The 11806-nt window shown below is 52.9% G+C and overlaps 1 protein-coding gene across 1 annotated transcript in view; it reads right to left on the minus strand.

Moving 5' to 3' along the window:
* Nucleotides 1–11806, minus strand: part of mslnb (mesothelin b) — a 41318-nt gene that overhangs the window by 7072 nt on the left and 22440 nt on the right. The window contains 34 exon segments of the mRNA XM_084685889.1: nt 199–323; nt 446–536; nt 887–1077; nt 1167–1296; nt 1421–1506; nt 1923–2052; nt 2153–2202; nt 2287–2436; nt 3048–3218; nt 3315–3533; nt 3635–3749; nt 4520–4647; nt 4979–5106; nt 5226–5314; nt 5443–5633; nt 5972–6097; nt 6322–6458; nt 6631–6716; nt 7042–7259; nt 7354–7509; nt 7904–8022; nt 8152–8255; nt 8385–8596; nt 8716–8793; nt 8830–8898; nt 9196–9280; nt 9401–9428; nt 9826–9870; nt 10008–10105; nt 10341–10372; nt 10547–10723; nt 10835–10953; nt 11067–11167; nt 11587–11798. Of these exon segments, the coding sequence (XP_084542015.1) occupies nt 199–323; nt 446–536; nt 887–1077; nt 1167–1296; nt 1421–1506; nt 1923–2052; nt 2153–2202; nt 2287–2436; nt 3048–3218; nt 3315–3533; nt 3635–3749; nt 4520–4647; nt 4979–5106; nt 5226–5314; nt 5443–5633; nt 5972–6097; nt 6322–6458; nt 6631–6716; nt 7042–7259; nt 7354–7509; nt 7904–8022; nt 8152–8255; nt 8385–8596; nt 8716–8793; nt 8830–8898; nt 9196–9280; nt 9401–9428; nt 9826–9870; nt 10008–10105; nt 10341–10372; nt 10547–10723; nt 10835–10953; nt 11067–11167; nt 11587–11798 (4196 nt within the window).

Below are 11806 nucleotides of genomic sequence, written 5' to 3' on the forward strand. Positions count from 1 at the left end.
AGGGTTAGTACCTATGTACCTATGGGTTAGGGTTAGGGTTAGTACCTATGTACCTATGGGTTAGGGTTAGGGTTAGTACCTATGTACCTATGGGTTAGGGTTAGGGTTAGTACCTATGTACCTATGGGTTAGGGTTAGGGTTAGTACCTATGTACCTATGGGTTAGGGTTAGGGTTAGTACCTATGTACCGAGGTAACTAACCTATGGCCCGTTTGGTCAGGCTCTTGTTGGACTGGCGAATGGCAGTCTTCATTATCCTCCTCTTCCTCCGGCTCAGGCTGTTGTTTCTCAGGAAGGACTTCAGGAACTCACGCTTCGTCGCCTGGCAGAGGAACACAGTTTAACACTCATGCAGGTACATACACGTATGGCTACTCCTGTATTCAATTCAGTCTCATTCAAAATCCTGTTTACCCTAACCCTAACACAAGCACACTCTCTCACCCTGTCGAAGCGCTGGTAGAAGTTGCTGCTGAGGTAGAGAGGCAGAACACCCAGATCATCTAGAGTCTTCCTGCCCCAGGAGGACGGGTTCCTGACAACATCAACAACAATAGCAACAACATAAATTACAACAACAACAACAAGCTGTCAACACCAAGACAACAAGAGAAAGGAGAGGAGGGGAGAAGAGGAGAAGAGGAGAGGAGGAGAGGAGGAGAGGAGAGGAGAGGAGGAGGAGAGGAGGAGAGAAGACGAGGAGAGAAGAGGAGAGGATGAGAGGAGGAGGGAAGAGGAGAGGAGGAGAGAAGAGGAGGAGAGAAGAGGAGGAGAGAAGAGGAGAGGATGAGAGGAGGAGGGAAGAGGAGAGGAGGAGAGAAGAGGAGAGGATGAGAGGAGGAGGGAAGAGGAGAGGAGGAGGGAAGAGGAGAAGTGTCCACTTACCCATACTGCGTTGTCCCGGACAGCAGCAGTGTTTCCATGGCAGCCACCTGACTGTCCGTCAGGTGGGGGCAGTTCTTCAGGTTCTCCAGGATCAGAGGGTCAGAGCTGGGGATGAAGGACGCATCCAGAACGCACACCATGTTCCCCAGAACCACCACGCTGTCCCGGCTCAGAGCGGAGCCAGCGATGCCCTGCACACACACACACACGGCTGGGTCACAACTGGTTTAGACGGCAGTGTGTGTGTGTGTGTGTGTGTGTGTGTTTGTAAGGGACTGACCAGGCAGCTCTTGGCATTGTCCAGCAGAGCGGAGCGTTTGTAGCTGAGTGCAGAGGAGAAGAGGGAGAAGTCTGCCTCTCCCAGCTGGGTAAAGTAGGACCTGCAGGAGCCGTCAGGAACCAGCGAGTAGCTAGGAACACAGGGAGAGAGTTTAGACCAGGCGCCAGGGTTAGTCAAGGGCTAGTCCAAGTCCAGGATTAGGTCTAGTCCAGGGCTAGTCCCAGTCCAGGGCTAGGTCTAGTTAGGGTACATACTCGTAGTACAGCAGCAGGTCAGGGGGGTAGAGGCTGTAGTTGGTGACGTTGCTGTCGTCCTTGATGTAGTTGTACATGCAGGTGAGCTGGAGCAGAACGGAGAGACGCTTTTACTAACCCTCTCCCACACCCCTCTCCCTCCTCCACCTCCCTCCTCCACCTCCCTCCCCTCCTTCACACCCCTCTCCCTCCTCCACCTCCCTCCCCTCTCCCACACCCCTCTCCCTCCTCTCTCCCACACCCCTCTCCCTCCTCCCTCTCCCTCCTCCACCTCCCTCCCCTCTCCCACACCCCTCTCCCTCCTCCACCTCCCTCCCCTCTCCCACACCTCTCTCCCTCCTCCACCTCCCTCCCCTCTCCCACACCCCTCTCCCTCCTCCACCTCCCTCCTCCACCTCCTTCCCCTCTCCCTCCTGCACCTCCCTCCCCTCTCCTCCTCCCCTCTCCATCCTCCCCTCTCCCCACCTGTGTCTCCTCCTCCTCCCCTCTCCCCTCCCCCTACCTGCGTCTCCACCAGGGTGACTCTCTGGCTCCCCCTCCTCCTGCAGGCTCTGACCAGGCCTCTGATCTTCACGCGGCTCAGTGTCGACACTCTGGTGCAGGTGAAGCCCTGGAGCACCGAGGATGATATGCTGCACACACACACACACACACAACATTATAGTTGAGTGAGACATGGAGGGAAAGAGGAGGAAGAGAAGGAGGAGGACAGGGAGGAGGAGAAGATCATACCTGTCAGGGTTGTCAAACTGCACCGCCACTGTGTCGAAGAACAGAACAGCCTACACAGAACCAGAACGTTAGAGTTTGTGTGTGTGTCATAGAGAGGGTGTGAGTGTGTTAGAGAGAGTGTGTGTGTGTCCCACCTGCTCTTGCTTCCACTTCTTCTTGTTGAGGGTGGTTGCCACGGCGCCGCTCTGTGAGAACCCTAACAGCTGCCCTCGAGGGATCTCCGTTGCCATGTTGTCAGGAACGTTCTGGATGATGCTCTCTGTGTTGCTGTTCATCAAGATGATCTGGTGCAGCCAGAAAATTCAGATTCAGATTCCGAACCAGAATAAAGGTGTGACACCTGGGGAAGACTAAAGATGTGACACCTGGGGAAGACTAAAGGTGTGACACCTGGGGAAGACTAAAGATGTGACACCTGGGGAAGACTAAAAGTGTGACACCTGGGGAAGACTAAAGATGTGACACCTGGGGAAGACTAAAAGTGTGACACCTGGGGAAGACTAAAGGTGTGACACCTGGGGAAGACTAAAGGTGTGACACCTGGGTAAGACTAAAGATGTGACACCTGGGGAAGACTAAAAGTGTGACACCTGGGGAAGACTAAAGGTGTTACACCTGGGGAAGACTAAAGGTGCGACATCTGGGGAAGACTAAAGGTGTGACACCTGGGGAAGACTAAAGATGTGACACCTGGGGAAGACTAAAAGTGTGACACCTGGGGAAGACTAATGGTGTGACACCTGGGGAAGACTAAAGATGTGACACCTGGGGAAGACTAAAAGTGTGACACCTGGGGAAGACTAAAGGTGTGACACCTGGGGAAGACTAAAGGTGTGACACCTGGGGAAGACTACAGGTGTGACACCTGGGGAAGACTAAGCGTGTGACACTGTACCTGGGTGACAAAGGTCTGCTGGAGGATGATGGGAGCGTTCATCAGGTTGGCGAGGAATGAAGGATTCTGGGAAGACAGGATGAGCTCCTGACCGCTGATGGCACTCATTGTTGCCACGGGAACGCCCCCCAACAGAGTTCCCAGCATGAGGAGAGTGGAGGAGCTGTTGATCTGGAGAGAGAGAGATCATCCATGTACTTGTCTTCCCCATCAGAGATTTATACAGTCATGTCATCCATCTATCCCTCCATTCCTCCCTCCACATACCTGCAAGGATCCAGACATGAGCAGTGATTGGATGATCATCAGCGACTGTCCCTGGTTCCAGCCAGTCACTAGGCTGAGCATGTGCAGTGATGCGAGCAACACTGTGGGCGGAGCCAGCATCAGCTGACCAGTGCTGAGCCCGGTGCTGCTGTTGCCGAGGGCAGCAAAGGAGTTCTCCGTCAGGGATCCGTCCATGTTGCTGGCTAGCTGAGCTGACACCTGGGACACACACACACCTTTAATACACACACACAAACACAGATACATGCTGTGTGTGTAGCAGAGAGTTCTCTGAGTGTAAGAGTGTGTGTGTGTTGTACCAGTGGGTCCAGGTTGGAGCAGATGCTCAGGTTGAACAGAACGATGTTGCTCTGCTCTGCAGTCAGCTGAGCAAAGGCCTGAGCAGGAGCCACACATCTGCACTGGAGGGGGAGACTGGGGGGAGGAGGGGGAGGAGGAGGGATGAGGGGGAGGAGGGGGAGGGATGAGGGGTGATGTGGGGAAGGAGGGGGAGGAGGGGGAGGAGGGATGAGGGGGGGATGAGGAGGAGGGAGGAGGGGGAGGAGGGGGAGGAGGGGGAGGAGGGATGAGGGGGGGATGAGGAGGAGGGATGAGGGGGAGGAGGGGGGAGGAGGGATGAGGGGGGGAGGGGGAGGAGTGATGAATGGGAGGAGGGGGGAGGAGGGATGAGGGGGGGGGGAGGAGGAGGGATGAGGGGGAGGAGGGATGAGGGGGAGGAGGGGGAGGAGGGATGAGGGGGAGGAGGGATAAGGGGGGGAGGAGGAGGAGGGATGAGGGGGAGGAGGAGGAGGGAGGAGGGGGGATGAGGGGGAGGAGGGGGAGGAGGGGGAGGAGGGATGAGGGGGGCGGAGGGGGGATGAGGGGGAAGAGAGGGAGGAGAAGGGATGAGGGGGAAGGAGGAGGAGGGGGGATGATGGGGATGAGGGGGAGGGGAGGAGGAGGAGGGAGAGGAGAGGGGAGGAGGAGGAGGGAGAGGAGAGGGGAGGAGGAGGGATGAATGTGAGGGGGAGAGGAGGGGGGAGGAGGGTTGGATGAAAAGAGAAAGGCAGTTGTTTAAACATGTTATTCAAAATTCATCAGACAAAACAACAAGTGTGTGTGATGGTGTGTGTGTGTGTGAGATGGTGTGTGTGAGATGGTGTGTGTGTGATGGTATGTGTGTGATAGTGTGTATGTGTACTTACAGCAGAGGGCTGAAGGAGCTGTCCTGCTGGTAGATCAGATATGTGTAGTAGTTGGTTAGGTTGGCTGGCAGGCTGGAGTGGTTCAGAAGGGCGATGTTGACTGTGTTCACTGTAAACACCTGCAACACCTGGACACACACACACACATCACAAGAGACACGTCATGTTATATCCACACACATCACAAGAGACACGTCATGTTATATCCACACACAACAGTACACTCACATCACAAGAGACACGTCATGTTATATCCACACACATCACAAGAGACACGTCATGTTATATCCACACACATCACAAGAGACACGTCATGTTATATCCACACACAACAGTACACTCACATCACACACATTATCCCTCAAGGATGGTAAACTAAGAAAATGTTGACCCTAACTTCAGTTGGTTTAGGGTTAAAGGTTCAGGTTAGGTTTCTGGGCCATGGTGTTGGTGCAGCACCTGTGTTGATCCAAAGGTGTTGAGGTCTTCCAGAGTGAGGAAGGGCATGAAGGGCCCCAGGTAGTCAGAGAACCAGGCTGTGGAGTTCAGGTCTGGGTCAGTGGAGCTGTAACACCTGGGCACCGAGTCTGGAGGAGGAGAGGATGTTTCACATGAACAGGTGAAGGTAGAGATATGGTGGACGTGGTACTGAGGTTGTCTCTATGAGTGTGAAAGAAACTGCTGGCTTTGATCCAAGATGGCCGACCTGACTTGAGGTACGTTCTGATGGTGTCATACACGTCTGAGGTTCTAAAGTCTGCAGTGCTGTAGTTATGGTTACCCATCACTGCCACCCTGCAACAACCACACACAAACCACTTAACAGAAAAACATCTTCACACATGCTACCTGTCTCAACTGATGCTACCTGATTAAATGCTTATGTGTGTGTGTGTGAGAGTGTGTGTGTGTGTAGCCCCTACAGCTTCCTGAAGGCAGGACAGGTGGCGTTCTGCACAGCGGGGGAAGTGAGCAGGCTCTTAGACAGGAAGCCCAGGTAGTCACGGAGACGGAGGTCAAACCAGGCGTTGACCTCTGACCCCCGGGCGGAGCTGAGGGCCACTGGCCACACGCAGGGCAGGGTGAGACGGCCCACAGCCGCCGGCAGCCTCTCCTGGAGAGAGGGAGAGGATGAGGGTGTGTGTGTGTGTGCGTGTGTGTGTAAAAAGAGGGATGGTATGTGTGTGTGTGTGTGTGTGTGTGTGTAAAAAGAGGGATGGTATGTGTGTGTGTGTGTGTGTGTGTGTGTGTGTGTGTAAAAAGAGGGATGGTATGTGTGTGTGTGTGTGTAAAAAGAGGGATGGTATGTGTGTGTGTGTGTGTGTGTGTGTGTGTGTGTGTGTGTGTAAAAAGAGGGATGGTATGTGTGTGTGTGTGTGGTATGTGTGTGTGTGTGTGTGTGTGTGTGTGTGAAAAGAGGGATGGTATGTGTGTGTGTGTGTGTGTGTGTACCTTCTCCAGCAGCAGAGGGGTCAGCATGTATGTGCTGTAGAGAAGACAGAGTTGCGTGTTGTCGTCAACGCTGTTTGGCCTTCGTAGGAAACTAGCCAGGTCTGACGGTGGCATGGAGTTTATCAGCTGGGGAGGAAGACCACCATCATCAGCACAATCATCCTCACGATCATCCTCATCCTCACTATCATCCTCCCCCCACTCCCCCCTCCCTATCTGTCCCTCCCCCCTGCCTCCCTCCCCCCCATCCCTCCCTCCCTCCCTCCCTCCCTCCCTCCCTCCCTCCCTCCCTCCCTCCCTCCCTCCCTCCCTCCCTCCCTCCCTCCCTCCCTCCCTCCCTCCCTCCCTACCTGTTGCTTGCGGATGCTGGGCATCAGAGACATGAAGGTGGTCAGGTTGGGGAACTGAAAGCCCATGAATGTACTCTCCAGGTAACCATAGAAACTATGGTTGTAGTTGTCACCGTAGCAACGCAGCGGTGTGGGTCCTGAGGGGCAAGAGAGAGTGTTTGTGTGTTAGGTTGTGTGCGAGGGTGAGTATGTGATGTTGTGTGTGTGTGTGAGGTTATGTCTGTGTCACAGTATTCTTGTGTTTGTTCGTAGTGTTGTGGTTGTTGTTGTTGTTGTGTGTGTCCACTAGGGGCCACCCTCCCTTCCTACCTTGGAGAGACTCCACGATCTGACTGAAGATCACGCTCTTGGTGTCGTCATGGAGACTGGAGATGGTAGTGTTAAGGAGGTCCATTCTAGAGAAAAGAAAATATAAGGAAGGAGAGATGATCCCAGAAAAAGAGGGAGAGGTGGAGATGGAAATAGATACCGGTAAATATGAGTAAGAAAGAGAGATGGAGCAGAGGTTTACAAAGTGGAGATAAAGAGAGAGAGAGAGGGAGGGAGAGAGAGGGAGGTAGAGAGAGAGATAGAGAGAGGGAGGTAGAGAGAGAGACAGAGAGAGACAGAGAGAGGGAGGTAGAGAGACAGAGACATGCACTCTCTTGGAAGTTGCTTTGGATAATAGCGTCTGCTAAATGAATACATGTAAATGTAAATGTAATGCAGTGTGACTCTCACCCCTGCTGCTGGATGCTGCAGTTCCTTTGTGCCAACACACTGAAGTAGGGGGCGACGTGGAGCGCAGACATGTCCACCAGTAGGGGGCTGAGCCTCACATGCAGCCACAACAGCACTTCCTGGTCATCCACGGCAACTGGGTTGGAGAGGTTGCCGCGGGAGAAGATGATCTGGAGGAACGCTGACCTCACTAAGGGGGGGAGCATGGTCACATGACCCTGGAAGGGAGGGAGGGATAGAGAGTGGGAGAGTGAAAAGAGGTTGTCTTCATCCTACAGTACTGCTGGTTTGAGGCATGGTTTAAGCTGTTACCATGACGGCGGGAGAGAAGTCTGAGAAGAAGGAGGCGAAGAGGTGGTCCGGGACGTTGTTCATCACCATGGTAACCTGGGCGGGGCTGGTGAGCTGGCCCGGGGTGGAGGACACCTCCGCCAGCTGTCTGACGGCTAGCACCCTGACAGCTTCCATCTGGTGACACACACACTGTTACTACACCCTGACAGCCTCCATCTGGTGACACACACTGTTACTACACCCTGACAGCCTCCATCTGGTGACACACACACTGTTACTACACCCTGACAGCCTCCATCTGGTGACACACACTGTTACTACACCCTGACAGCCTCCATCTGGTGACACACACTGTTACTACACCCTGACAGCCTCCATCTGGTGACACACACACTGTTACTACACCCTGACAGCCTCCATCTGGTGACACACACACTGTTACTACACCCTGACAGCCTCCATCTGGTGACACACACGCTGTTACTACACACACACACACACACACTCACAGCTTCCATCTGGGGACACGTACGCCTAGTTTAACACACTCATGCGCGCACACACGTACCGCAGAAAAGTTGGAGTTTAGTCTCTGGAGATCAGGGAATGAAGCCAGAGCAGAATATCTCCCCAGGTTCTTCAGCAGCCAGTCTCCACTGTCCACACTGCCCACCACACAGCTGGCATCTACACACACCCACACACACACACACACACTTACCAGTTACCAGATGAGCTTTCAGGTCTGTGAGAAAGTACATGTGCAGGTGGGAGACCAGGTGTGTGTATAACTAGGAATGTGATCAGATGAGTTACCTGTGGTGTGATTCCTGGTGAGGAACACCTGTATCAGGTGTGTGTATACAGAAAGGCTCCTAGACAAGCCCATGGCTGGCTGCTGCTGACTCAGGATCTGCACCCTAGGGTCAGAGGTCAGGGCTCAATCAGGGGTCAGAAGACTATAGCTTTGGACTGGTTATAAATAAAACCAGGGTACAAAACAACTTTAATTTCCATCATTATTAATTTGATGTAAACATATCTCCTACAGGCTCTGATAGGTTTGACAGCTGAAGTTCTTGGTGCTCAGGCAGGACAGGAAGCTGACCGACACCGCAGGCAGGAAGGGGCGGAGTCTGGTATTAAACCACAGCTCAATAAAAGCTTGTTCTCTGAAGTTCGTCATGGTGAAACTGTCCAATCGGAGCTCTGTGATTGCATCCAGAGCCAATGTCACCGCAGGGTTAGCAGAGTTCAATGTCTAGGAAATGAAGTGGGAGGGGTTAAAGGTCAGGGCTTAAACTACTCTACAGACAGGCAGACAGACAGACAGTTACACAGACAGACAGACAGACAGACAGACAGACAGACAGGAAGTACCGTGTTGGACAGCAGGTCCAGAGCCGCTTCCAGCACGATGGAGGTCTTGTACAGGAACAGCTTCCAGGTGCCTCTGGCCTGGGTGGAGTTAGCTGGCCATGTGCCTGGAGTCACCCGGGTGGAATTAGCTGACAGCTGACACCTCAACACGCCAGCCAGACTCTCCGCTGTGACCGCAGAGAGCTCAAGGAGCGGAGGAAGGAGGAAGAGAGGAGGATGGGGAGACGGGGAGGAGAGGAAGAGAGGAGGACGAGGAGAGAAGGAAGAGACGAAGAGAGGAGGAGGAGGAGAGAAGGAAGAGATGAAGAGAGGAGGAGGAGGAGAGAAGGAAGAGATGAAGAGAGGAGGACGAGGAGAGAAGGAAGAGATGAAGAGAGGAGGAGGATGGAACAGTGTTATTGTGTGCAGTTCAGCTCCATGGTGCAAACATGCTTTAAGATTTGAGAAGTTGAACAACAACAAGTGCAAACTTGAACATACTGAAGCGCAGGCCAAGTCCCTGATGCTCTGGTCACACAGAGTGCTTCCTGTCTGGCTGTTGTCAAGGAGACGCTGAAGTGCTGAGCTGAAGTAAACAAAGTGAGACCCAAAGATTAGAATATTCAAGAAATAAACAATATATTAATTAAATAATTGGGTACATTAATCTAGAAATAATTGAGTGAAAAAAAATAGAAGATCCTACCTGTCCACCCCAGCACAGATCTCCGTCTCTGTGGACAACAGACGACACGATGAGCTAGTACCTTCACTGGTTCATCATGAGCTAGTACCTTCACTGGTTCATCATGAGCAAGTACCTTCACTGGTTCATCATGAGCTAGTACCTTCACTGGTTCATCATGAGCTAGTACCACCACTGGTTCATCATGAGCTAGTACCTTCACTGGTTCATGATGAGCTAGTGCCACCACTGGTTCATGATGAGCTAGTACCACCACTGGTTCATGATGAGCTAGTACCACCACTGGTTCATGATGAGCTAGTGCCACCACTGGTTCATGATGAGCTAGTACCTTCACTGGTTCATGATGAGCTAGTACCACCACTGGTTCATGATGATCTCACTGTGTTGATTGACAGTCAGGTGACCAATAGGGGATGTCTTACCGTTGTAGGATGTGATGCTGCAGTCTCCACTGTAGACGATGCAGCCTAAACAACACAGACAGGAAACAAGCCGTTTCAGACAGGAAACAGGAAACAAGCTGTGTCAGACACAAAACCTGTTTACTGTCTGACATGGCTTGTTGGGGTCAGGGGTTAAGGTTAGGGTCAGGGGTTAGGGTTACCTTGTGGTGCCTGCTGTAGCAGAGCTATCTTGCTTGAGGATACAACAGCTTCCACTGCTAGAGGGACTATGGGCATGGCTATGTCCAGACGGCCAATACTGGGGACAGAGAGGAGGTCAGGGAAAGGATCAGGATATGGGTCGGCATAGGGGTCAGGATAGGGGCCAGGATAAGGGTTGGGATGGGGGCCAGGGTCAAGGTTTGGGTCTGGTCAGTGTAAGATTCAGGGAAAGGGTCAGGGAAAGGGTCAGGGAAAGGGTCAGGGAAAGGGTGGGGGTTGAGGTTCGGGTGGGGGTCAGTGTTCAGGGGTACTCTGGGATGGATGGAACTTACATGGTCCTAAAGGAGGAGCAGGGGACGGTCATCTGCAAAAAAGGAGAGAAGTTCCTGTTGTCAAGCCGACTCCCATATCCTTTACTCAACTGAACCACATCAACAGCAAAGCTAGAAATAGCTATCCCTGACCCTTGAACCCTGCCCCCCAAAACAATCACATCTGGACACAGCAGAGTGGTATAGAACAGAAAGTTCGCTATTACCTCCTGAGACATGTTGACAAGGTGTAGCAGGACTTGTGGAAGCTTCCTCTCTTCTGGGGAATCAGTCAGGAAGTCAAACACTCTGTTGATGACATCATGTTTCTCTGGAGGAACAGGAAGAGGAAGCAGCAGCAGCTCTGCAGTCTGGTGTGGAGACAGGACCTCCAGGGCCTCCAGCTGCACACCACAGAAGAAGACACACTTCAAAACACAAACCAACACAGCAAGTCCACACCTTGCCTGGTGGGTCTAAGCAGGGGTGGTGGAGGAGTCTTGGAGGAGATGTACCGGGGAGAAGAGAGGGTTGGTGGCCAGCAGGTCCCTGAGGGTCACCAGTACGGAGAAGGCCCCCCAGTTGCTCCTCAGCCAGTCTGTACTGCTGTTGGAGCTGGACACACATCCAGGCTCTGCAGGGAAGACAGCAGGATGGGGACGTCAAGATACACAGGTCAGTAGAGTCAACATGTTGGTAGTCCACTTCAGTCGTGTGGGGACAGAACCCAGGTTGCCTGCTCCTTACCTGAGGAGTTCCTGGTCAGGAAGGGCTGGATGAAGTATCTGACCACCAGCTCTCGTCTGCTTTGTTCCATGAGCTGGGACTGATGGCTCAGCTCCATCACACTGGAAGAACACAATAACATCTGAACAACAATGACCATTTCCTGACAACAACAAACGTGTTCCTACTAGAGATCTACATGTGCTGGTAACTACTGTGTTCCTACTGGAGATCTACATGTGCTGGTAACTACTGTGTTCCTACTGGAGACCTACATGTGCTGGTCACTACTGTGTTCCTACTGGAGACCTACATGTGCTGGTAACTACTGTGTTCCTACTGGAGATCTACATGTGCTGGTAACTACTGTGTTCCTACTGGAGATCTACATGTGCTGGTCACTACTGTGTTCCTACTAGAGACCTACATGTGCTGGTAACTACTGTGTTCCTACTGGAGATCTACATGTGCTGGTCACTACTGTGTTCCTACTAGAGACCTACATGTGCTGGTCACTACTGTGTTCCTACTGGAGACCTACATGTGCTGGTAGGAGGAGCAGCTGAGGTTCCTGCTGGAGAGGCAGTGCAGGAACCCTCCTGATGCTGACGGCAGGAAGAGCCTCAGACGCCCAGAGAACCACCTCATGATGACATCACTGTCTCTCAGCTGATCCTCGCTCAGCAGGGACACTCTCATCTCTCCAATCACGTCCAGCGCCGTCGATACTGACGGACCAATCACGCTCATGTTCTAGGAGA

Source organism: Hypomesus nipponensis, chromosome 21, assembly GCF_054491055.1.
Source record: "Hypomesus nipponensis isolate SF chromosome 21, ASM5449105v1, whole genome shotgun sequence".
Taxonomy (NCBI): Eukaryota; Metazoa; Chordata; class Actinopteri; order Osmeriformes; family Osmeridae; genus Hypomesus; species Hypomesus nipponensis.